This window comes from Hippichthys cyanospilos, chromosome 3 (assembly GCF_059441005.1).
Source record: "Hippichthys cyanospilos isolate Australia breed blue-spotted pipefish chromosome 3, RoL_Hcya_1.0, whole genome shotgun sequence".
Classification (NCBI taxonomy): domain Eukaryota; kingdom Metazoa; phylum Chordata; class Actinopteri; order Syngnathiformes; family Syngnathidae; genus Hippichthys; species Hippichthys cyanospilos.
The window spans coordinates 18822026-18847008 of record NC_142371.1 but is presented as its reverse complement, the minus strand read 5'-3'; the positions used below and the strand labels follow the sequence as shown (position 1 = coordinate 18847008).

The 24983-nt window shown below is 41.7% G+C and overlaps 2 protein-coding genes and 2 non-coding genes across 5 annotated transcripts; all 4 read left to right on the top strand.

The window, feature by feature from the left end:
• The first annotated feature begins 313 nt into the window (after positions 1-313).
• Positions 314-19891, top strand: ncapd2 (non-SMC condensin I complex, subunit D2). 2 transcript variants are annotated; one of them, XM_088411067.1, is made up of 32 exons: positions 314-404; positions 729-848; positions 974-1049; positions 1543-1601; positions 1691-1866; positions 2302-2444; positions 2518-2645; positions 2790-2913; positions 3143-3290; positions 3368-3565; positions 3639-3773; positions 3852-3939; positions 5339-5513; positions 5593-5711; positions 6364-6564; positions 6647-6821; positions 7157-7241; positions 7819-7955; positions 8649-8781; positions 9465-9540; positions 9605-9811; positions 9903-10063; positions 10818-10929; positions 11055-11178; positions 11288-11443; positions 13480-13657; positions 13744-13838; positions 14829-14909; positions 15373-15556; positions 16079-16226; positions 16537-16659; positions 19743-19891. In XM_088411067.1, the coding sequence occupies exons 2-32, from the start codon at positions 731-733 to the stop codon at positions 19820-19822; spliced, it is 4143 nt and encodes a 1380-aa protein (XP_088267193.1). In that variant the 5' UTR covers positions 314-404; positions 729-730; the 3' UTR covers positions 19823-19891. The 2 variants fall into 2 exon arrangements, with proteins under 2 accessions (XP_088267193.1, XP_088267192.1); XM_088411066.1 differs by lacking the exon at positions 19743-19891 and adding an exon at positions 16892-19706.
• On the top strand, positions 1904-2232 carry LOC148426103 (small nucleolar RNA U85). Its single transcript, XR_015865262.1, has one exon. It is a non-coding gene; the product is annotated as a small nucleolar RNA U85 (small nucleolar RNA).
• Positions 4170-4447, top strand: LOC148426102 (small nucleolar RNA U85). Its single transcript, XR_015865261.1, has one exon. It is a non-coding gene; the product is annotated as a small nucleolar RNA U85 (small nucleolar RNA).
• A 1006-nt stretch (positions 19892-20897) lies between the features above and the next one.
• On the top strand, positions 20898-22694 carry nppcl (natriuretic peptide C-like). The gene is made up of 2 exons (XM_088411069.1): positions 20898-21038; positions 22127-22694. Exons 1-2 carry the CDS (start codon positions 20937-20939, stop codon positions 22418-22420), a joined length of 396 nt encoding a protein of 131 aa, XP_088267195.1. The 5' UTR covers positions 20898-20936; the 3' UTR covers positions 22421-22694.
• The last annotated feature ends 2289 nt before the right edge of the window (positions 22695-24983 follow it).

Sequence of the window (24983 nt, the reverse complement as noted above, 5' to 3'; positions counted from 1 at the left end):
AAAATAATAATACATTGATGAAAAGGCATTTCCATTCATTTGAATGGGAAACGTTCATTTGCGGCGAGTGATATAAAAAAACAGTTTAGATCGATGGAATGCATATGAACTCCTTTTCTTTTTTGAGTAAAATTAGATACCATATTTAGACGTTAAGCTTGACATGCATAGTTTTGTGATTTTATTGCAAACATTTACCTGTAGAAGGCGCTGTTTTGCGAGTTTTAACTTTTCCGGAAACGTCGCGTTGTTATGACGTCACAGGAGTTCAGACCATTTGGCGCAATGTGCTACAAATTTGAAAATCAGAGGGCGGTCACAATACTTTCCCAACGAGGAGCCCGAGTGTAAACATTCGCCTACTCGGCTCGACTTTGCGGCGAACCGGGCAGCGAGTATTAAAGGTACGTTCCATGATTAAAACTATAAGCAGTCTTTTCACAGATTATGAATTGAAAGTGTGTTTATATTCACCAGTAATGTCGTCACTGTGCTAACGTGGCTAATGCTAGTTAGCATGGCTACTTTACGAACGTCGTCCATAAATTGATTAAACAAAAACCCACAGTTTTGGTATCAATGTTAATGTTAATGTTTAATGTTAACCCTATGTATTATTTACACTTACCATTTTACGTCTGTTGATTTATTAATCGACAAACAAGTCGAAATGTTTCCATTGTTGACTTTAGTCGCAGCTTTGACTTGTTTTTTTTTTTTCCACTTAGGGATGTCGTGCGACTTTTTTGTCCCAGTGTGTGTGGGCGATCTGGTCACGACCGGGGGGGTCAACCAGTACGTCGTACAAGATGTGATCTCCCCAAAACATCTACCGTCTCATCTCAACAGTGAGTGATCATCAAGGCTGCACTTAGTAACCATCCTCTCACTTAAAGACCTTAATACATATTGAGCAATTACATGAGGATTTTGAGTTATTTAGATCTTGTCTCTTTTCCTTCGTTTTCCTCAGGATTTAAGACAGCATTCAGAGGTCAAGGCCCTTTGTGCATCCTCCAACATTTTGACACAGCGTACAGTGTTTTACAGTGAGTAATTGTGCATTTGTAGCAGAACTGCTGCAGTGCTTTTTGCAATTAGATCCTGTAAAATCCATTGCAAGGAATTGGGACCAAGCCAGTTTGAATAATCACATTCCCCCCAAAGGGATTTGTAATTGTATTTGACAAATATTTAACACAATATTTAACTCCTCTTGTTATTTGATTTCTAATCAAGATGTTGTTAAAAACATTGGTAACATAACCCTTGTATTGTTCATATAAGCTTTTTTTCCCCCCGCATTTTCAGCTGGTGTTGTGCTGCTGAATTTTTTTTCAATGAAAGAAATGTACCTTGGTTCAAAAAATGTCGAAAAACACTGCTTTAGAGAACTATAAAAAGCTATTGTTTAAGTTTACTTGAGCTTTAAACTCTAGTAATTAATCAGCAACCATAAAGCAACATGCAGCAAAAATATACACACAATCACAAACCCGTGTTACACGAGTGACCGTATTCACAATTGTCCTTATTTTAAAGGCACGCAAACTCCGTGGAGCTCAGAGTGAAGGAGGACACTCTGGATTTGCTGGTGCAAGGTGAGAATTGTTCACGTTTATTTTTATTTTTTTTAATGACTGCACTAAATAGCTTACTGACTAGAATTTTTCCCCTTTTTTTGTGGCAGTCGTCAGCAGCCTGTCGACTTCCCTGCCCTCGATGCTCATCTCTGCCTCCATCACGGCGGCGGAGCGAAAAGAGAACCTCAATGCAGTTAAAATGAGTGTCTTTTTGCTCTGCAAAATCACGGAAAATCTGGAAAGTGACTCGTACAGGCAGAGTTTCATCGCGGCACCTGGCAGGGTATGATTGTCATTTCATTTTTTAAGCAAGTGAAAATGCCCAATGATGTAGTAATGGCAGTAGGGTGATCTGTCAGACCGGGGATTATGATCGCTTGCTTTCTGTTTGATGGGTAATCTTGGTAGTGTTATAGTTATATTTCACTACTGTAAGGGCCCACCTACACTTACGCTGACGTTAACTAGCATCTGCCCTCCTCAGAGTAACGGGATGGGTCATGACGGAGATGTCAAACAATGTGTGAATGTTTGTTTGTTTTTGAGCGCGTGTGTTTGTATGAGTGTATATGTAGCAGTTAGCAAGAGGATATAGTCCCTTTGTAGGGTTTGGCAGATATGAGCGACAATCTTTGGTAATCTGAGGGCATTTATGTGATTAACCGCTCGTTGTTTTTGTCTCGTGGGATATTTTGAAGTCATTTCGCTCTTTGCATAGGGCGGGAAGAAGGCCAAAACGAGTGAGGGACTCCAGCAGTGGGACCTAGAGAGGGAGCGAGTCCTTCAGGCCCTCGTTCAGCTCCTCCAGTTGGATATCCGCTCCCTCTGGAATCTTTCGCTTGTGGAAGAAGAATTCACCAGGTACTCCAAGAAAGCTACAGTGGTTTATCTTGCAACCTGAATCGAAATAATAAATGATAACGTTTTTTGCTAGCTGCGTGAGCTGCTGCTGTTACAAGCTCCTGGAGAATCCAACCATCAGCCACGTCAAGAGCAAACCCACCAGAGAGGGCATCATACATCTACTCGGGTTGCTGATCAAGAAATACAATCACCTCCTTGGTAAGGCTCAGAAGGATGTAAGCATAACGTGAAATAAAACTGTTGTTTAAATGACTTGCAAGTGAGCTCATGTGGATTGAAAAGATAGCACATTTTTTGTTTGTTGCATTGACATCAGTGTGTTGTTAATCCCATGGCAAACAGGCGCAAGTGTGAAGGTGATTCAGCTGCTGCAACACTTTGAGCAATTGTCATCGGTGTTTGCGCAGGCCGTGTCTGTGTGGAGCTCCGAATATGGAGTCAGAGCCATTATTGGGGAAGTGATAAGGTCCGTTTGTATGCCTTTATTTCATTCATTTATAATTAAATTGCAGTGGTACTTGGCTGGAAAATAAATATTTCATAAAATAGTTGAAACCCGTAATCGAAACGAATTTGATAATTGATTAGTTGTCAATTAATCTTTGCTCCTTCGCCATACCTAAATCAATGTGCCACTAAATCATGTAAAACACAGAACAAGACTAATAATACATTTTTATTGCTTTTCTTTTCAGAGAGATTGGCCAGAAGTCAAGTGAGGAGCTTGCCAGAGAGGGGTCAGGGGTCAAAGCATTTTCCTCCTTCCTGTCTGAACTCAGTGCGCTGGTACCAGAGTTATTGATTCCCAACATCAGTGTGCTCATCACACACCTGGAAGGAGAGGTCATTTATACTTTGCCACCTCCATCCGAGCAACTGCTGTACCTTTCCACTCATGTCGTTTTCCTAAATGTTCCTAGAGCCATACAATGCGCGTAGCCGTCTGTGAGGTCCTGGGGGACATCCTAGTACGCGTCCTGTGCGGCGACGGGCTGGAAGAGTCCGGGAGAGCCGACCGCGACCGCTTTTTCGACACCCTGCAGGAGCACCTGCACGACGTGCATTCTCACGTCAGAGCTCGCGTCCTGCAGGTTTACACGCGCATCGTCAACAGCAAAGTAAGCTCCCCGGTCTCGGAAGTTCATCTCGTGATTGGTTGGTTTACTCATGAAGCGTTTTTCCCGTGTTTAGGCCTTGCCACTGTGTCGGTACAGTGAGGTGATGGGACTGGCGGTGGGCAGGCTGATGGACAAATCTATAAATGTGGTCAAGAGCGCCATCCAGCTGCTGGCAGCCTTCATCGCGCATAATCCCTACAGCTGCAAGGTACGGTAGCTCCTGTCAAAATCGTTTGCGACCCGGAGATGTCCTTCCACACCTCACTTTCGTCTCTGTGGCCTTCAGTTGAGCAGCGCTGATTTAAAACAACCCCTGGAGAAGGAGACAACCAAATTGAGGGAGATGAAAGACAAGTTGCGCGGCAGCGCGCCAGGTGAGCTTGTGATTATTAACTCATTCACTGCTAATGACAGATATAGATGTCAGGGGTCTTGTGCTGGTAGTGAATGAGTTAATGACTGTCTCCATGCGGTCTTTTGGGTGTCACAGGAATGATACATTCTTTTATAAATATGATATGACGCTCGTAATCCGATGACATTTTTTGGAGTCTGATATTGGACCGATATCAGCTCGGGACACCCTAAGTGGTCTCCCTTTTTTGCCCAATGATGAAACCAAGGCGAATACGAGCTGACCGAACAGCTGGCTTCTTCTTGCCTCAACTGCTGGGTAATCTTGGCAGCGCAAGGGAGGCTTCTTGCTCTGCCGTAAGGGCCCACCTACAGGAACCTGGCTCCAACATGAGTTCTCCTCTCAAAGTTACATTGGAGAAATCATGTGGATGAAGCCCATAGTGTGTGTGAGCGTGTGTATGGAGGCCTGGAGTTCACCCAGCTGTTCGGTCAGCAATGAGTTGCTTCTTTGGAAATCTGAGGGCTCAATAAGTATTTCCGTTTCACCTCAACACAGCAGGTCACGCGCTGCCATTTCTTTGCTATAAATTTTCCTCCGTCTCACTTTTAATTCACAGCGCTCGGCCTCCTGATGCCAATACGTCATCCGGTTTCTTTGTTCAGCACGCAAGAATTTACTTTTTGAAGAGCATGACGCAATTCTTCCGCTTTTAGCCACATCAAACGTCTTGGACGCATTCAGTCTAAGTGCTTTGAGTCATAAAGTTACACCTGTTTCCCAGCTCCACGCGACCCATTCAAGTTTGTGCGGGTTCATTAATGTGAGTGTAGCAGGAGTTCTTCTCGAAGCCTTTCAATATAATTGAAATGGCTTCAAAAGACCACCGGTCCACATATCAAACAAAAAGATGAAAAGCACGGGTGCCCCGGGATGTGACAAAATAAAAGTCGAATCAGGGCAACGAGCAGATTTACGTGCTTAAGCAACTAATGTAGTTTAATGAAGTGGAAAAAAAAATACCGTTCTTTTCAAACGGTGAGCAAATGAATTGGATCAGTAAGCAGCACATAGCTAAATTGTTTTATCACTTAATTGCAAATCTTCGTCCTCTCTAGTTTAAATTACTGAGATATATGGAGTCAACAAATGATCATGTTCAACGATCTTTCTTCTGGAGCTGCTGAAGAAAATATGCAGAGAGATACCACTACAAATCTAGTGAAATAAATCGCTTCTTTACATGCATATTCACAAACGTGCTGAATTGTCTATCCATATTGTTTAAGGTTATGAAAAAAATAACAAATTTAGTATATTTAAATGGATAGAGGAGTGAAACTATTTAAAAGGTTTTTATTTCCTCGTGTTCACTGCACGACTGTAGTCTTCCTCACTGACTCAACTTGTCCATACAGTAATTAAAGCGTCGGAGCTGTGGGCCGCCATGGAACCGGAACTTCGCATCACCGTCGGCAAAGAGCTGGATCGCTCGGCTGATTCTGAGGAGGAGACGGACGTGGAAGAAGCGATGGAGGATGACCGAGCGACGGCGGTGATGATTGCGCAATACCTGCGGATCAACAAGTACAGGTAACGGTAGAGGTCGCCGCTGGTACAATGTTAGACAATTTTGATGTGACTTTATTTTCCCTTTGGCTTACCCGTCCAGGAATGCCGTGCGGCTCTGTATTAAGGCCCACGGCTGCTTCCCCGAATCGGAGATGTTTGCCGCCCTGTCCGCTCTGTCTTCGGACACTCTAATGGACACACTGGCCCTTCTCTTCAAAGGTGAACCCGTCATTCAATTCACTTTGTGCGTCACTCAGCACAAATTCTCTGGATTTTGAACCCTAATAAGATTCACTCCTAGCGTTTCATTATTAGTAGAGGACATTCCTGTGACATCTTTTTATGGCAATTAATTATAATTGACAAGTGCATAATGGAAATGGCATTTTGAGTATGTCAGAAAGGAAACCTCCACGACAATGACGCTGTGCTGTAAATCAGGGATGGGCAAATTCAATGATGGAAGGGGTCACGATTTTTTATTGGTGCTACTGGGAGTGGGGGCACATAAGACCACATCACAACATCAGCAACATCACTAATGACCATGCGCATCCATGTAAAACTTAAGTCATATGACATATTGCAAATGAGTCACAAAAACACAGTTTAACAAGAACTTGCTTCATGTTCCAAATTTGCTCTTAATTTGAAAAGAAAATTGGGCTGAACATGTCACACCATTAATTGCATTTGCTGATACATGCAGAAGCCCTGTTAAATCTCACATTCCACCTAAAGTTCCTTCATGTACCCCCATTTGAGAACCACATGGTGCAAGCACAATTAAGCAATCTTCTCTCTCCATATGACAACTGAGGAATCCTTATTAAGACTTTTGAAATTTGACACATTTTTCTCCTCTCCTTAGGCTCCGACGAGGATACCCCTGAAGATGTTCAGAACTCACCTCCAACCCCACGGAAAGAAGGTGATAAAGAGGCAGAGGATGCAGAACTTAAAAAGCAAGAGATGTTGGTGCAGTACCTCAAAGATACGGAAACCTTCGCCCTTCAAGTGGAGAGAGCCATCTACGTCATCAACTCCATGCTTTACTGGAAAACCACTACAGGTTGAAAAAAAATCGTCTTTCAGAAGTTGCCACAGTTCACGTCTTGTTCCTTATTACTAATATTATTATTTTTTTTTGTTAGTGGTTCAAGAGGCGGTTCAGTTTTGTGTGACCGTGTGCGAGTTCAGCGTCGCCAACTCTCTGAGCGGCGTGAGGAAGATGTTGCCTCTGGTTTGGTCCACTGACGCCGCCATCAAAGACGCAGTTGTCCAAGCCTACAGGCGCCTCTACCTCAACCCAAAAGGAGACACCAACAGGTTCGGAAAACACTTTGTGCTAATAGCAATGAACGTTTTCCTCAAATAGTGGCTCATTTTTTTACTCTGGCGTGTAAAATAAATATTTTTACATGAAATTAGGCCTCTAAATACAAACCTTTCAGTTAAGAAAGGTTTCCCGCCACGCTATATTTACATCTAAGTGCATCGCAACTATGCTGTACTCACAAGGGCATACAGTCAATGTCTTCCACATAATTGGATTGCAATTACCAACCTTCAGTCAAGCCTTTTCGTGGATCGATTTGACTTTACCTGGAGCTTAATCAAGTGAGTTTGTTATATGTAAACTAATCTTATTTCATCCCCCCCAGGATGAAAGCGCAGACTCTGGTGGACAGTCTGTCGGAGCTGATGGTGGACGCATCTCTCGGGACCATTCAATGTCTTGAGGAAATTGTGAGTAGCTCATTCGTGATCCTCCGCATTAACTACCAACGTTTTCAGTTGGTCACAGAGGATTTGGTCGCACATTTTTTTCGGGGAGGTACAACATGACCATATTTGATGATGTATAGTCCTCTCAATTGGCTTTCAGGGGTTGGTGAGCACATTAGAGGGGATCTGTAGAAACCCATATAAAGTTTTGATTCAATGACATATCAACCGTAGAAAAAAAATACAGAAGCTAAGTTATTTTATTAGGAATATTAACATAAGTGACTAAATCGTTAAGTAGAATAGCAGCGTTATTTAACCCCCCTCACTCTTCTTGATATGGTAGCTTATTGGTAGATAGAAGGCCCACAATGTTTTATATTTGCAGCATGCTGAAAGTGTAGCAGTTGGCGCTAACGCTGGGAATTCGACAATATTTTTACCTGCTTCCACTAAAGTTGCGGGTGAATCTGTCGCAGTGTCGGGTCGTGAGTGTTGACGTGGGATGATAATCACTTAATGACAAACAAGACTGTAATTGCCCCCTTTCACAGTGATTCAGACCTCACCTCGAAAACATCCAATTACGTCCCTGTAGGTGCAGGAGTTCTTCGGCGGCGGCAACAGTCTGCAGTCCACTGTGGTGCAGGTCCTTTGGGGGAGGTTTACCGGCAAAACAGAAGCATCTGCTTTATACAGGCGAGCTGCTGTGCTCCTGCTGGGCATGGCTGCACGGTAAGACAACCACCAGACACATCATCATAAGTGTCAAACTCCAGTCCTCAAGGGCCGGTATAATGCATGTTTTCCAGTTTTCTCTCCCCAACACACTTGATTCAAATGATCAGTTCGTTAACTGGAGCTTGAAAATGAACCTGATCACTTGAATCAGGTGCGTTTGAGAAGGAAGGTTCAAAAACATGCTGGGCCCTCGAGGACTGGAGTTCGACACCTATCATCCAGTTTGTGCAGAAATATACATTGTACGACGGATCCTGGAAAGAAATGTCGATCGCGCATCATCCAGAAAATCGTCTCATTTGTCACCACGCTAAACGTCAGTTGCTTTTCTGGATGATCAAAGTCACGACCAAATACGGAGGAATGCTGCCAGTGCCTTTCGCTGGGTATAAATATTTTTAGTGTTTCCCCCCCATGCTCAAAGACTTCCACTGCTCCAGGGTAGAGTGAGCGGGAGTAAAGCGAGACGATCTGTAGTCCGCCCACACCGCCGCCTGTCTTCATCCAGCCGGCGGCGTTCACGACCGATTAAACCGCATGCGTTTATTCGAACCCGGCTTCCCACGTACATTATCTGGCCAGCTGCGAGGCCACCTCGCAGCGCCTGAGTAAATGTAGGCCGTATCTTTTGCGTAATGGCATACGTTTGCCCACATGCCCCGCCCGCACGGATGCGTTTATGAACAGGGCCGAAAGGGAGGTGGTGCTCAGCAATCTGGACACTTTTTGTTCCGTGGCTTTGGGGGAAAAAGTAAAAGAGGACTTTCTGCTGGCGAGAGACACCGTCATCACCATCTGCAGCATCACTGACCACGTTAGGGTAAGTGCTGTTGTTATAAAAGGTGTCCCATAACTTTTTTTTTTCTTCATGAAAGTGTACACTCTACACAAACACACACATCATGGCCTTGAATCACCCCCCCCACCAAATCAAAATAGGTGATGTGATATTGACCATTTAATAGACTAATTTGAGTATTCTGCTCAAGGACCTCGTTTTTTTAATGACACATGAGCCAAGGGATGGTATGAAAAAATAAAAAGTGTGAATTAGGTATTTGAGGGTTTTTATAGTAAATCTATTATTAGGGTTAGCAAGTTATGCACAAGCTATATATATATATTTTTTTTTTGGCGGAGCGATCTATAAATAAATGGATGATAAAACTGGTTTTAAATCTGCACATTTTGCTCACTATTTACAAATTATTCTTGATGCCTTATAGCTAAATATTTTTTTGGTTTATTACTTTGATTCAAACCTATAAAGAAAAAAATTGCCCCCTTTTCCCTTTTGACATTACGGCGCAAACCGGATTCTCGTTGGCCTGCTGTCAATTTTAAATAATCTGTTTGAATGAAGGCATGGAAATGAAAATGTATCAATTGATTATTAAAATAAGGGTTAGTTGCAACCCTAAAGCCATCCAAATGGATTTTTTTCAAGGTAATCGATGAATGCATTAATGGAAACTTAATAACATGCAGTTTGTCTCTCATCAGCAATCAAGAGGTGCTCCATTCAGACTGCCCCAAGAGCATCATCTCTTTACCTGCCTCACACAAGCAATTGCCGAAGGTATTGCGCTCGGTATGTTATTGTTTTCGGTGCGGCTCAGCTGCTGACCTTGCCCCCCCCCAAGGTGCCATGATGGAGGACCCGCACTGGCAGAGCTTCATGGAGCAAGCCGTCCGCCTCATCTACTTTCTGGCCGAATCCCCTGACCAGCTGTGCTCCCACTTGATCCGACGAGCCGCTCGACTCCTGCTGGATCAGATTTCCGAAGGCGCCGTGATTAACAAGGATGTGGGTCAAGAGCAAGAGGGATCTCAAGAGTCTGGTGAACAAGGTATATCATGATGCTGAATGCTTGTTGGTGCCCCCCCATACACACACACACACTCACGCAGTGGCTTCACACCTGTTCTCCTCTCCCGCAGTGAACTGTGTGTGTCTGGCTCAGCTGTTGGCCCTGTGTGGCAGCGTGGCCTTCTGGCAGGTGTCTCACCTGGAGCGCAGCGTGAGCAGTGAGTTGCGGAGGCGCAGAGGAGAGACCGAAGAGAGGGAGGAGAAGGAAAAGGGGCCATCCAGCAAAGCGAAGGTACACACAGCTGCTTTTTGTATAGCGCTAGCGTGCCACGTTTTTATTGTGCACCGTTTTTCAGATCACTTGTTTCCACCATGTCATAATAGTTTTGTTTTGTTTTTTTTAATGAGTGAAACTCAATGAATGAAAGTGCTTCTGTTGTACTTTTGTACCTCCTGAGTTGGTATTTTAAATTACCGTATTTTCCGCACTATAAAGCCCACCTAAAAGCCTTAATTTTTTGAAAAAGCTGATGGTGCGCCTTATAATCAGGTGCGCCTTATATATGGATCAATGTTGATATTGGGATCCGTAGATGGGGAATGAACTGATAAAGTAAGCTTTACCTGAGTCTTTTCTGTGTTTACAGTTGAACAAGTTTGGTAATACTGAGAGTTTAGAGTTATTATTTGAGTTATTGTTATTACTTTGAGTATTACTTTATTGTGATTGAAAAAGTTTTGAAATATGTCATTAATTGAGGGTGCGCCTTATAATCCGGTGCGGAAAATGCGGTAACATTTAAAGCCATCCAAGTAAAAATTGATATTTGTTGTCCGAGCTGTCAATGACAGTGGATCTATGAGACATTTATGTATGTTTGTATGTATTCTGGAATGAATTTTATTAGTAAGTTCTGCATTCTTTTTTGTGTCATTTGACTTGACCTTGATCTACAAAATCATCTTTCATGAACGTTGTCAGTAAGTGCCAAGTCTGAGCTTTGCGATCCCCAAAGTACTCGCGTCAAGCTTCAATTTTCCAACAGCTAACCGCAAACGAGAGCACAATGGAGGAGGAGCTGGGCTTGGTCGGCGCCTCGGCGGAAGACACGGAGGCCGAACTCATCAGGAAGATCTGCGAGACGGAATTACTGGCTGGTAACCGTCACGTCCAATTTTCTCCTTTTGTCCCGTGTTTAGCTGCTCATTAAATGCCCGCTGCTGTATTCATATGCTAATGTCATGTTTTGTTTACATCCCACCCACTCCATTCTCCCCTCAAGAGGAGAACATGCTGAGTGCATTTCTTCCCTTGCTGGTGAAAGTCTGCAGCTCCCCTGGACGCTATTCCCACCCTCAGCTCACCACGGCTGCCTGTCTGGCCCTCTCGCAGTACATGATGATTAGGTAAACACATTCCCCGCTGTCTTGTCCTCTCGCTGAGGAGACTGTAACGAATCAAATCATTAGGATAATTTCGTTTTTTTTTCTAAATTTTAATCTGTCCTTGCTCCAGCCCGTGCGTTTGCGAGGAGAACGCCCGTCTCATGTTCACTGTGCTGGAGCGCTCGACCCTTCCCGTGGTCAGGGCCAACGCCATCATTGCCCTGGGGGACCTCACCGTCCGCTTCCCCAACATATTGGAGCCCTGGACCCAAAATTTATATGCCAGGTACAGAGTCTAATCGATATGTAATGCTCACTTCTATTAATCCTTAAACGAACATGTCTCATAGTTGATTGAACCGCACATTGCGTGGATGGTTGTCTCATTCAGCAGTTTATTGAAAAAGGAAAGAATAAAATGTCTCAGCCACTGTTACTACACTGAATCATAATGAGCAATTCATATATTTTTAATTAATGATAAAATTATGATCAATATGCAACATGTATAATAAATATGATATGATGCATTAGATATATTTTATATGTTAATTATATAACCTTAGAAAAGCTAAATTAATCAAATAGTGATGAAACAAATATGAATGAGGAAAACATAGTCAGGATTATATGTCAGAATACTTTTGAAAAATAATGCAAGACAAATTAATACTGCTGTTTTAAATTAAAACCTTGCAACTTGGTTAGTCTGTTATTCAACTAAGCAGATCTCAAAATTAACAAACAGCACTCAAAATCTACAATTGTTTTACAGAGTACTTTTTCAATTTCCTGCATCCACTATTGTTGTTGAAAAAAATCTGCATTTCGACTAATGTGCGACAAATGAAGTTTCTTCCATTTGAAATATTTGTTGGTTTTCTTTAATAACGTGATACCCCCTTCTTAAAGCTAATGCAAGCGGTGATGTCTTACCTCATTTCCGGCTTTCGATGTTTGTGCCAGTGTTGTGTTTATTTTCCCCCAAGATGCCTAAAATATTTTCACCAATAGCTTAGCAATTAGCACGCCTTTCTCCGACTATTACCGCAATTGGTGTGTAAATGGGGCAAATTCATACTTTACTTTGACTACACCATCCTTAGCGTGCGCTCCTAATGTGTAGTCAAGATAACATGGTCACCATGGCAACAAGTCCAGCACTTTGAAGAGCTTTGGGTCGTGACTGTAGACCAGGTCTTCTCCCGTCAAGCGTCAAATTAATGGCGTGCGGCTGAGAAAGTAGGAAGGAAATGAAAATGTTTTGCACTTGTCAAGAACTTGACTTTAAAAAGCACTTCAATGGATTCATAATGCGGCCAACGTGAGAGCCGACGTTCCCGTTTGAAGCGTTTCCTTTAAAAGGCTCGACAATGCAAACCTTAGGCTGTTTGGGAAATGTCGAACGTTCGCTTCTTTTCTAATGCGGCGTCGCACTCCCAGTGTTTCCCACCTGATAAGTTCCCCCTAATTGTCTCCCACACAAACTCCTCCACTGTCCGCCAAGCCGCTGCCGCCTTGGGGCCTTCAGATAAGCGTATTAAGAATTAATTACCCCGTTCATTGCCGCAGTAAGCCCCCGCATTGGCATGAGCGATTGCCATATACGCCTTTCTGTTCTCCTGCCAGAAATCAGACTCCTTGCCATGAATTAGTAATGGTTAATGGGTTGCTTTTGTGTGAGTTTGATTGTGGCAAACTTTTTGTTTTCATTTGTTCACAAAAATGATCAGTTTTGGATAGAAAATAGATGCTTTTTCGCCAGTTTTACAGCCAATTTCAACAGCCGTTTTCTTGTAAGTAGCGATATGTTCTTGCAATTGTCCTGAATTGTAAATATTACTTTTCTATCATAGTTTGTGTCATATTTGTGTATATGTAAAGAAAAATGTCAACCTCTGCAAGTCTGCATTACAACAAATGAAAATCTGCTGTAATTGTAAACGCCAATAAAGTGCTTAAAACGCTTTTAAATTCAGTTTTTAACCTATGCTCTCTTCCCGTAAGGTCTTTTTAAAATCATATATTAAAACTTGCAATATATGCTGTTTTTGTACTGTAAATGACTGATTATGAATGTTGTTTAAAAAAAAAAAAATGGATGGACCTCATTTAACACTGAAATGAATTTTGATTCACAGCTGTCCAGTTAAAATGGATATTTGACGTTTACAGTCGTCAGTGGCAGTGAATGAGTTAATTTCAGAATAAACCGTCAATAGGTGTGATGTGGCAAAGAAAGTACTACTACGTACTCGATGATATTGCTCAAGTTTGGCGGCCGGTCGTCTCATTATGCTAATGCGACGTCTTCTCTCGCAGGCTCGGCGACGAGGTCCCGTCGGTGCGGCAGATGGCCGTGACCGTACTGACTCAATTGGTTCTAAAGGACGTGCTGAAGGTCAAAGGGCAAGTCAGCGAGGTGGCCGTGCTGCTAATTGACCCCGAGCCGCACATCGCCAGCCTGGCCCTGAACTTCTTCAACGAGCTGGCCTCCAAGGTGAGCGCTCCCACACCTTTTGCGTCTCCCGTCCCAATAATTGGCTTCTCACGCGCCGCCGCCCGCCAATCATCTTCCGCCATCAGGACAACGCAATTTACAACCTGCTCCCGGATATCATCAGTCGTCTGTCTGACCCGGAGAGGGGCATGAGCGCCCAGGACTTCAACACCATCATGAAGTGAGTTGTCTCAACTTGGCTACGTTAGGACCTGTCAGATTCTTCGAGCCAAGGATGTGCAATTCATTTTCATAGGCGTCAAATGAGAAACGAACTTTAGATTAGTTTGTTGAAATATTGTTTAATTAGAATGCTGTTGGTCTGTAGTAGCCGTTCCAAATATTGCATATTGCTCAGTATTTTTACCCCTATATTTTCACTGTAAATGTCCAAGGGAGCAACCGGATTCAAGATGTTTGTCACGTGCACAGTGGAGAAACGGGTTTTGCAGTACAATGACGTTTTTAAAATCGATTGGAATAATCGATTATTCAATCCTTTTATTCAAATAATTAGATACTAATTTAAAGTCCATTAAAAACATGGTTACTCATTTGGTCTATTTACCATTTATTGTTCCTTTTTATTTATTCAGTGATTTTAATTAAAAAAAAGACTACAACGACGATTAAGCAATATTACACAAGAGCAATTCGTATACACGCTAATGTTTGAATGCTTCAGTCATTGTTTTTAAAGTAATATCACATGCTGTAATTGCACCAGTCGTATCTAATGTATCTAACTCTGGAACTGCATTTGTGGCGGTATCTCCAGGCATACTTTTATTGAAGTCCAGAAGATGACGTGTCACATCATCTCGTTTATTTCTTTCTTTTCTCCTCTTTCTTTGACATGTCTCTTATGTAAGGTTGGCAAAGCAGTCATTGTAACACAATTTACCAATGAATTGTTCATGTTCCAATTAATCTGCTCTTAATTTGAAAAGAAGTGTTCACATACCTTGTCTTCTCTTAGCCCCAAGCGTACTCGTAACCCAATTTGAGAATTTCCGCTCTACTCTGGTGAAACTAAGCAGTGTAGGAAATGGCACACCCAAACCGGCATAAGGGCAAATCTTTTGTGCAGGAGACAAAAAAAAAAGTGAATGCGCCAAATATCTTATTTCGTCCAGGTCCGATCTAAAGCTATTCTTGTGTGCATTTTTAGGCAGCTCTTCTCCTACATCACCAAGGAGAGACAGACCGAGTCATTGGTGGAGAAACTGTGCCAGCGCTTTAGGACAGCCAGGTGAGAGCGCGAGCATCAAGCGCCGTTTTCGCCTTGCGTGCGCCTTTGTCTTCTTTGACAGTGTCCTGCCGCGGCCCCGTTGCGAGCGTGCGGGCGGTTTGTACGCGTGGCTAATTAGTTTTGTGTGTGTGAAGAGGCGAGCTGACATTTAATGGCGGTTCACCTATTAATCACACGCTGACATAACCTTCACCCATCTTGTCACGGCGGCAGTATTCCCGTGTCGTCGGAGACGACGGGGCGGGACCTGTGCCTTGGGTCCACCTCTGACTCATCCGTACTCAAAGGAAGGACGTTTTACATTACTCAACGGCAAAGTGAATTAGAGCTCGTAAATGCGATTTGTCCCAAATGCCAGCGCAAAGCCGAATCGGCGAGTAAAAGATCCAGAATGGTGTTCCATTTGCATAATTTTTAAATCGGATTCCGTCCCTCAAATTCATCTTTCCTCTCTTCTCCGCAGGACGGAGCGTCAGTGGTGCGACCTGGCCGTCTCGCTGTCCCTGCTGTCCATGTGCGAGCGCGGCTTCAAGAGGCTGCAGGAATGCTGGGAATGCTACAGCGACAAGCTGACCGAGCCGGGCGTCTACCAACCTCTGCTCGCCATCGCTGCCAAGCTGCGCCGCGGAGCCAAGTTGCAATTCAAGGTGTTGCGCAACCGCCTGTACAAGTTCGGAACTAGCTGACGTAGCCGCGTAAGAATCCGGCACCGGTTTACCATTGTCTGTACCTACAGTATAACAAACATGGCCGCCTCCGGAGAAGTGCCACCGCCCATGTAATATAATTTGATGAGAACTAGACCTATGATTATATTTAAAACATACTCTTGTTGCAAGTTTTGGAAATTTATAATCATGTAATTTCCTTTTTAATGAAAAACGGTCTAAATCTTACACAGAGTTCCTTTAAGACTAGTGAGGCTGCACAGAACATATTTTTGTCAAGAAGATTTTTGGATTGACTTCCCCTTCAAATGTTCTTCAGTACAATGTACATGCAATATTTAATCACATACAGGTATATTTAAGGTCAAGGTTATGGTATGGATTTGCATGTAATAAAAAAATGACACCAGTGTTACTTGTACACAACTGCTGTAAATGCTTAGAGTGCACACTGTAAATAATAAAAGGGTTTGGCATTAATGAGTTGTGATTGCGTCCCAGAGCCAAGTGGAGGACTTTGAGAAGAGACTGACCACGGTCCATACGCGAGGCCTGGAGAACGTGGAGAGCCCAGAGATGGATGAAGAAAATCAAAAAACGCCCGCACGCACGCCCATCCCCGCAAGAGGTCGAACCAAATCCAAGAGAGGTGTGTGCCTTGTCTTTGGCTCAGCTTTTTATCATTTATATTTACTCTTAATTATTTGGGCTTGAGTGATTAACTGGCTTATGTTAGCGCTTTTACGAAAATGCACTTTATAAATTACTGGGTTTCTGCACATATATTAAATCTTTCAATTGATTTTGTGGCAATTGAGAGCTTGAATTGCATTAGGAATCTTTAAATCTGATGATCAGGGGTATATTTTTTTGTAATTGTTAAAAAAACATGATTACAGCCAGGCGGTATGGTTTAAAAAAAAAAAAAGAATTCACATTTCGAGTCTTGTTCCATCCAGGCCAGTCAAAGTCGTCGGTTTCCAGCCAATGCGACGACAGTTTTGTGACGCCTCAGAGAACTCGCAAGCCCAAAAACAAACCTGTCATCACCTTTAGCAGTGATGAAGAAGAGGCTGAAGATGGTGAGTCTACCTGACAAACTTGTTAGGAAGGTGCACACAAAGTAATGCATTTTGGGGTACTTGACAGCCATATTTTTGGCCTTCGTTTTCTGGGGGAAAAAAGGGCAATTATGGTGATTTTCACCCGTTTAGCGTTACTTCACAACACTAAATGTATGCAGCAGTCCCAAGCTCCAGCAAGAAATCCACTCGTCACCCCTTTACCTTCTTTACGCTCTTATCTTCTCATCAGATGCCGTCCTGACGGAGAGCGAGACGCCTAAAGTCACCACGCCAATATCCCGCACTTCTCGACGAGCCCGCCTCAGAAACTGAGGCCCAACCTCCCTTCTTCTTTTAAATATTTTATCTGTCTGATTTTTAATCTTTTCTACCTGTCCCCTTCCCCACTTTTTAGCTAGGGTGTTGATAATAAACATGCCCGCGATGCAGTTTTATCAAAACTCCTGATGGTGGTGTCTCTTTGTCACATCACCGTCCAACCTGTCTTCTGGGTTGCATGCAGAACTTTTACCCCAAATCTTTTCAAAGTGGGGGATTCTAGACCAGGTTTTCTCAAATGGGGGTATGTAAGATTTTAAGGTAGCAGTGAACCTAATTCAATGATTTTTAATGCAGTGGCAGGAAAAGACTTTCTCTTCTCAAATTAAGAGCAAGTGAATTGGAACATGAAGCACTGCTAAGGGGTACTTGGCTGAAAGAAAAAAAAATCCCAGTTGGTATATCATTGAAAAGGTTTGAGAATCACATGCAATACTTGTATCAGAAGTGGGAAAAGTTGTATCGGGACGCCCCTAACAAGTGCTTACAAGGGTTAAAGGAAAACTGTGCCATCTAGTGGAAGAGTGTCTCATTTCTTATGCCTGTCTCTATATATTGCTAGCATAAATAAATAGAGTATATGAACAGTGTTAGCACTAAACAAAACAAAAAATGGGGACCAATTCAGATAAGTTTGATCTTTTTTTTCCTCTCTCTCTCTCTCGTTTGTTTTTCCTTAAGCGGCTGGTCCTTTTCCTAATGCTTGACTCACCCTTTTTGAAAATGACTTATTAATAATCCACAAATGACTTTTTGGTGTGTTTGGACAGTGATGCGTCGCCACCCTTGCTCTTTTCCTTTGCAGTTTTTCCCTCTGCCTCACCCACCGCGGCGCTGCTTCCATCTACTAACAATCAGTTATTTCCCCATCGTTGATTTGACATTTTAGTTTCATCGCAGGTTGGCCTCACTTCACTCATCAATCTTTTCTAGGTCTGTGCCCGGTGATTTATTTTTCCTCTTCGCTCTCCCACTGCCTACTTTTTTTTTTTTTTTTCTCCCTCCCACGGCACTCATCTCTCTGCTGACATCACAAGCACGGTTGTCCAACCCCCCCCCACCCCCACCCCCACCCCGCCGCTTTCCTCCCTCACTCCCATGATTGCTAATCTCTCCCTTTCGCCTACTGCCTACCCCCACATGTCGTCCTCTCCCAAAAAGATGAGCGGGGTGAATTTCTTCACGTATGTATTTATGAGCGATTATGTAAAGCCCCTTTCAAAATACAGCCTTAGCAATATGACGCCGCCTGACGTTTGGCCTCGAATCAACCGCTTTCTTTGGAATATGGACGCTTAAGGTGCTACGTTGAATTCGCGGATGGACGTAGTTGCAAGGAGCAGATGGTCCCGACAGACTGTAACTTACCCAGCAGTGAAGGGAGCGCGGTGCATGCTGGGAAAGACCTGAGACAAAAAGGGGAGTAAGCCGCTTGCTTACAGTAGGAGAATTCAAACGTGCCGTCATATCGCTTCCTGCTTTTTCACCCTGCTAAGATTTGACGTTTTTATTTTGCTGCTGGTTTAAAAAAAATAAATAAATTAAAAAAAAACACACACACACACACACAGTACCTAGAGTCTAGACTTTACGTGAATAATTAAAAAGAAAAATATCAACTCAGTTACAACTGCTAAGTAAAATAGTAGTGTTGACAATTTTAACAATTATAATTGTGACGCTCTAATCCAAAAATGGTTTTATCCCTTAAAATGAACAGAAATAATGTTGAACACCTCCCAACATACAAAGAAAAGTTGTAATATGTATTTCATTGAGGAAAATATCAAAAATTCCATATGAGGCAAAGGCATAACATTCTCAATTTAATTGGCTTTTGCATGGAATTGTGCCTGTATGCAGCAGCCAATCATATTGAAGCATTACATGACCTGCTAAGGAATTCTTCAAATCATTTTTTTCATCCCTCAGGTTATTAATATGGCTCTTATGGTCGTCATTCTCTGCAGAGAAATTATATAAGAATGAGTACTATTATATTGCCAGGCTATATGTTGTTGCTGCACCTTTTGTGTTCAATCTTGCCGTAACCAATCCTCACATGGGCACATGACTACCCCTGGTGGTTGATGAAAGCACTACAGGCGGTACGCTGGTTTTCAACATTTCTGAGGATATCGGCAAATGGAATAAAGGCTTTGTAATGCCGTGATAAGAACAGTGTGCATTTCAAATCTGGAGCAAATTAATTGGAACACGAAGCACCTTAATTGTGTTATTGTGCAAACTAGTTTTATGTGGATGTGCATAGTCATTAGTAAACAATTTTTGCCAGATAAGCCAGAAAGAAAGCAGATGTCGTGAAATGATTCAACTTTTAGAGTTGGTGAATAAATGCATTAGATATGCCACTACATATGTTTTATCAAAGCTGCGCGTTGAGATGGCGGCGGGGAAAAACAGGAGCATTTTGCTGCGTCAATCATATTTCTAAAAAGTCGCCTGTTCTTTAAAAAAAAAAAGTTATCTATTGAATTATAGGTAGTAACAGTAGTCACAGTAAAAAGCCATCGAAAAAATAAATCCTCATATAAGTTACCTATAATTGAAGAATATAAAAATAAAGTGCGCTCCCCACCACAGGAGAAAACTCGCCGTCATCAATAAAGAAAGCAAAAAAAAAAAAAATGAGCATCCCAGTTGACGCGCCGACATTCAGCCTCCGCCAAGGGGACAGATTCGCCAATCTTGGCGGGGGGGGGGGGGGGGGCAGAAAAATCATCATTTCAACTCCACCACAGAGCGGTTGAGGGGGAGGATGAAGAGGAGGCGGGGCCAGGCCGGTGAGATAGTGATGCGCTCAGCAGGTGGCGGCAAGTGAGAGGTAGCCCGGACCGGGCACGAGCCAGCGCACAAGACGCCCGTCCGCACAGACACGCGCACGCAACTCGCAGGTGAGCGTCCTCGCCTTTCTTCGTTCAATCGCGACTACGGAAATGCATTCTGATTCCTTTCTAAATTCCTGCTTAAAACAAATAATACTGTATATTAATATTTAAGTCACTTTTTGAAATATTCTTGTAATTAGTAAATGTAACTTTATTGTGTAAATTTGAAACTTGTTTAGCCCCAAAAATCTATTTTTAAACTTCTTTTGAATAACTTTTTTAATATACAGTTCAACTATGTATTATTACCATTTTCATTCCAGAGTTGAAATTCTCCCTTCTGTATGTTTTTTCTGTTTTAGACTGTCTTTTTGTTCAGTAAAAATAATAATAATAATAATAATTGACTTCATATTTTGAACCATTAATTTATAATAGCAGAAAACTATTGTCTTCACACAAGTTTTTTTCTCCAAATTATACCAGGGGGTAAAAAAAAATAATTCAATTGTTTATTTCAACAACTTTTATGTATTTAAATTACTCAATTTTTTTAGTCCCATTTTTTTTAAACAAATGATATTTTAACTCATGATCCAAAGTTTTTACTGTATGTTTTTCAGCTTTAAGCTTTATACTGGGTAGATGTTTCTGTCGTATATTAAATAAAATGTAATTGACTTTTAATATTTGAAATTATATACAGCTCCAGAAACTATTGTCTTTCCAAGAAAGATGATTGTTTTTTTTTTTTTTTTTTTTTATTACCAATAGAAAAAAATGTTAGTATAAGTTTATTTCAACATTTTTTTAATATTTAAATCACTATATTATTTTGCACTTTTTAAAAATATTTTTGCAATTATATAGATCCACAGTTATTACTTCTTTTTTTTTTTGCCTGCTGCTACAAGCTTTACAACTGTAGATTTGCCTGTTCATTAAAAAAACAAAAAACACGCAATCATTTAAGCCATAAATATACAGTAGCCTAAGTAATACCACCCTCACCCCCCAATTCTTGGAGAAGAAATTGAACTGTGTCCAAATGTGTTGCAGCCGGTGTGTTTTCCCGTCACCTTGTTGGAAGCCTTCACCTCCGCCACCATGTTACTTTGCCCCCTGCTGCTCGGTGCCACCTTGCTCATCCTGGCCCCCATGGAGACCCCCGAGGCTCGTGCTCTTCACCCTTCCCCCGATAACGCTCAGGTAGAGTGGGCACACTGTTAAAAAATGGACTTGTGCGTCAAAGTCAAACTGAATCAACGTTATCAACTGCTTAAAAAAGCCATTTTCATACGTCTGTTGAGTATCCTATGATACCAAGTCCCGATACTGATAATGCTCCGTGCCAAAATAACGTTTTATTGCCAACTGGTTTTTGTGTGGGAAAAACTTAACCTCTTATTCAAGCATTTTGGGGTTGAAAAAACAAAACAAGAAAAAGATATTTCCCTTGAGAGACAGACGATTCATTTGTGTCCATTGTTGTGTCCATTTTGTCTTTGCAAGACAGCAAAAGGAATTGCATGCCAGCCAAACATATGAGACATCGTTGAAAAAGCCACAATGTCCTCTACTGAGCACATTGGGTATTAGTAGGGTGGCTCCAGCGAGTCAAAAAATATCGAGCAAAAACTAATGTCCACACCAGTGGATCTACCCAATAGGCCGTTTTTGAATTTTTGTGATATTTTGACCATGTTTTTGGGCTCATTTCACATCTTTCTCGCAGTATTTTTTACATTATTGGTAGTGTGATAACTAAGTGGTCGTACAATGTTGAACTTCAACATCTGGGTGAAATTTCAGTTCCCCAGTGCCTTCTTTCGATGCTTTCCCTTTGATGTGAAATGAAAAAGGTTTTGTGGTAGGAAATACGCTTGTTTTCAAATGTCCAAACTACAAAAGTACAAATCTATGATTTTTATGCTGTAATATTTATTCTATTGTTCGTATTTAATATGCATCCCAAAAATAAAAGATTTCAGTACAAATCTACTTCACACTTTGAGCACCATTGACGTGAAATGACGTCATCAGAAACCCTACTGAGGAGCACCATTGACGTCATTAGACGTCAACTACATTTTCTTTTCTTTTTTTAAGTAGTGAAGCTAAATCTTTTTTTTTAGTTTTAAATGATTCCCATTAAAAGAGGTAAGTACTTCCTTTTTTATGGTGGGGGGGGGGGGGGGGGGGGGGCTGTTGAAGGATAGAGAGGAGAAAGTAATGAAATGTCTCCCCGATTGAATTAGTCCCCCTTGCATCAAATTTGTATTTGTCTGGCGGTGAAGGTAATGGAGCAGCTGCTGGATCGCTATAACGAGCTGCTGACCGCGGACGACCTGGAGAACCTTCTGAGCGGCCCGGCCGAGGAGCAGTCCACTCTGTCCGCCGGGGCCAAGGCGTCCGACTTTTCCGCCAAATGGGCCGACGCCCAGCCGGAGACGCCCTGGCTCCGCCTCCTCCGCGGAGCCCTGGCCAATCGGAAGCCCGCCGAGTCGGAGCGCTCGCGAAGGGGCTGGAACCGAGGCTGCTTCGGCCTCAAGCTGGACCGGATCGGCTCCATGAGCGGATTGGGCTGTTAGCGGGAAGACCGCCGTGGAAGGTAAAAGGAGATTCACGCTTCCGGAAGCTCCGTGGCGCTTTCGTAGTTCCGCTGTAGTATTTAACAATTTCCGAATGTTCCACATCGAGCGGCGTTTTCCTTCGGCTTGAAGTGTTGTGATGTGTTCAAATCATTGTGCCAACTTGTAGGCTTCAAAACAAAAACAAATAGATGGAGGTTTACAGTTCGTCACGTTCATAAATCCTGTGCATTGTTTACGTATGATTTGCGCAAATAAATACGATTGACCATTATCGATGTCTGCTTTTGCCGTTTGTGACGTACACTCACTGGCCATTTTGTAGGGTACACCCGCACAATTTAACAAGACCACAAAAGACTGACTGCCTTTGCAAGCGTTTCATGCTCACATTTCAGAGGTATGCGCTGAACAAGTATTTATGGGGTAAGATACACTTTTTTTTAATTATATATATATTTTTTTTCCATTTGTCTTTATTTGGTTTTCTTTCTTTATTTGTTTTTTTTGTTTACTATACTTTTTTTTCTCACTCTGTCTTGTTCTTATATGTAATTTTATTATATATATATATAATATATATATATATATATATATATATATATATATATATATATATATATATATATATATATAATATAAAATATTTGTACATATGGAATAATAAAATTAAATTTAAAAACAAGACCTACAGTGAGAAAAGAATAATAGAATATCTTTTAATATATTGTATATAATTATATACATTTATATAAAATTATATACAATATAATTGTATTCTATATGTGCGTGAGTGTGTTTTAGGGCCGCAAAAGCACGCACCATGATTCATTGTTTCGTGGCTTGTTGAGTAACAACATCAATACTATCATTTCACTTGTGAGATTGTGGTATTTTCTGCAAGAAAAATAAATGAGGGGTATCAACCATATTCCCCTATGACTCCAAATATTGCAGTTAATTTGCAAGAAGTGCCCAGTATTCCAAAGGTTCCAGTTAATTCTCGCATTTCTCTCAAACGCCACCAGATGGCAGCCTTAGTTCATTTTTATCCATCCTACGGTATCCTCCCTCTAGGGAGGCAGGCTTGCTGGAGCCTATCCCAGGTGTCTTCTGGCAATCACACAGAGACAACCATCCCATTCAATATAGCTGCCCATGTTTTGAAGAATATGGCAGGAAATCCAAGTACCCGGAGAAAACCAACGCAGGCACGGGGAGCGCATACGAACTCCATACAGAAAGGCCACCTTACTTAATTTTTAGCCGTGTTCAATTGCGCTTGACGACAAGCTGCTGCCCCTCGGACGTCACGCTGACCTTTCGGTCCGGGTTCAACTTGTGTGAGTTGACTGTCATGTCGGTAGAAGGAAACGTGATCCTTCAACGCTTCTGATGTCATCAATGCGATCCCTCGTATACCATAAATAGGCCCACCGTACACCATAGTTTAAGAAGCACATCTCCATATCATGATGCTGGAATTAGGTGCTCCTAAAGTGTCTTTTTTCATACCCTACTTGAACATTCTCACGCACAAAAATCTCACATATTCCCAGAAGTCGATTTTTCCTTTCAAATTAAAAGCACAATAATTGGAATAAGAATCTTAATGCTAAACCGTATTACAAAGACTTTGATAAATGTGTGAATTATTTGAAATTTTTTGCAGATTGCCATGAGTGGCACAATTTTCCGTCTGACGAGTCAAAAATAAAGCAAATGAAGAATTAAAGGAACCCTTGGAAAACAGCTTTTGTTTTTGCCACGTGAAGTTTACGTCATTGCATTAATATAAGGATTGGCATCATTTTTTAAAGACACTTTGTTTTGTTGTTTTTTTTTCAGTTTTAGACTAACCTGTATAAACGCTGTAAAAACAGTTTGAGTTTTACTAATACTGTACAATTTTTAAAGATAATCATCCTTTTTTCATCTGTTGTGTGTATGTGTGTGTGTGTGTGGGGGGGGGGGGGTCAAAATACAATTGAGGAGCACTCCATTAGTTGCACAAATTTCCAGCAGAAATAATACAAATGTTAAGGATTGGCATCATTTTTTAAGACACTTTGATACACCTGTTTTTTTTGGTTTTTTTTGTTTTTTCAGTTTTAGACTAACCTGTAAAAAGTAGTTCATAATTGAAACTTGAGTTAAATTATTTTGTCAATGTTAAAAGGTAACAGTTTGAGGTTTACTAATACAATTTTTAAAGATAATAATCCTTTTTTCATCTACGTGTGTGTGTGTGTGTGGGGGGGGGGGGTTCAAAATACAGTTGAGGAGCACTCCATTAGTTGCACAAATTTCCAGCAGAAATAATACAAATGTTAAAGGATTCGCATCATTTTTTAAGACACTTTCATACACCTGTTTTGTTTTTTTTCAGTTTTAGACTAACCTGTATAAACGCTGTAAAAAGTAGTTCACAGTTGAAACTTGAGTTAAATTCTTTTGTCAAGGTTAAAAAGCAACAGTTTGAGTTTTACTAATACAATTTTTAAAGATAATAATCCTTTTTTCATCTGTGTGTGTGTGTGTGTGTGTGCATGTGTGTGTGTGT

Coding starts and splice junctions, on each gene's coding strand:
- ncapd2 (XM_088411066.1), top strand. CDS start 731: ATGTCGTGCGACTTTTTTGTCCCAGTGTGTGTGGGCGATCTGGTCACG. Junction 2,445..2,517: donor GTGGAAGAAGAATTCACCAG/GTACTCCAAGAA, acceptor GTTTTTTGCTAG/CTGCGTGAGCTGCTGCTGTT. Junction 2,914..3,142: donor ATTATTGGGGAAGTGATAAG/GTCCGTTTGTAT, acceptor TTTTCTTTTCAG/AGAGATTGGCCAGAAGTCAA.
- nppcl (XM_088411069.1), top strand. CDS start 20,937: ATGTTACTTTGCCCCCTGCTGCTCGGTGCCACCTTGCTCATCCTGGCC. Junction 21,039..22,126: donor CTTCCCCCGATAACGCTCAG/GTAGAGTGGGCA, acceptor CTGGCGGTGAAG/GTAATGGAGCAGCTGCTGGA.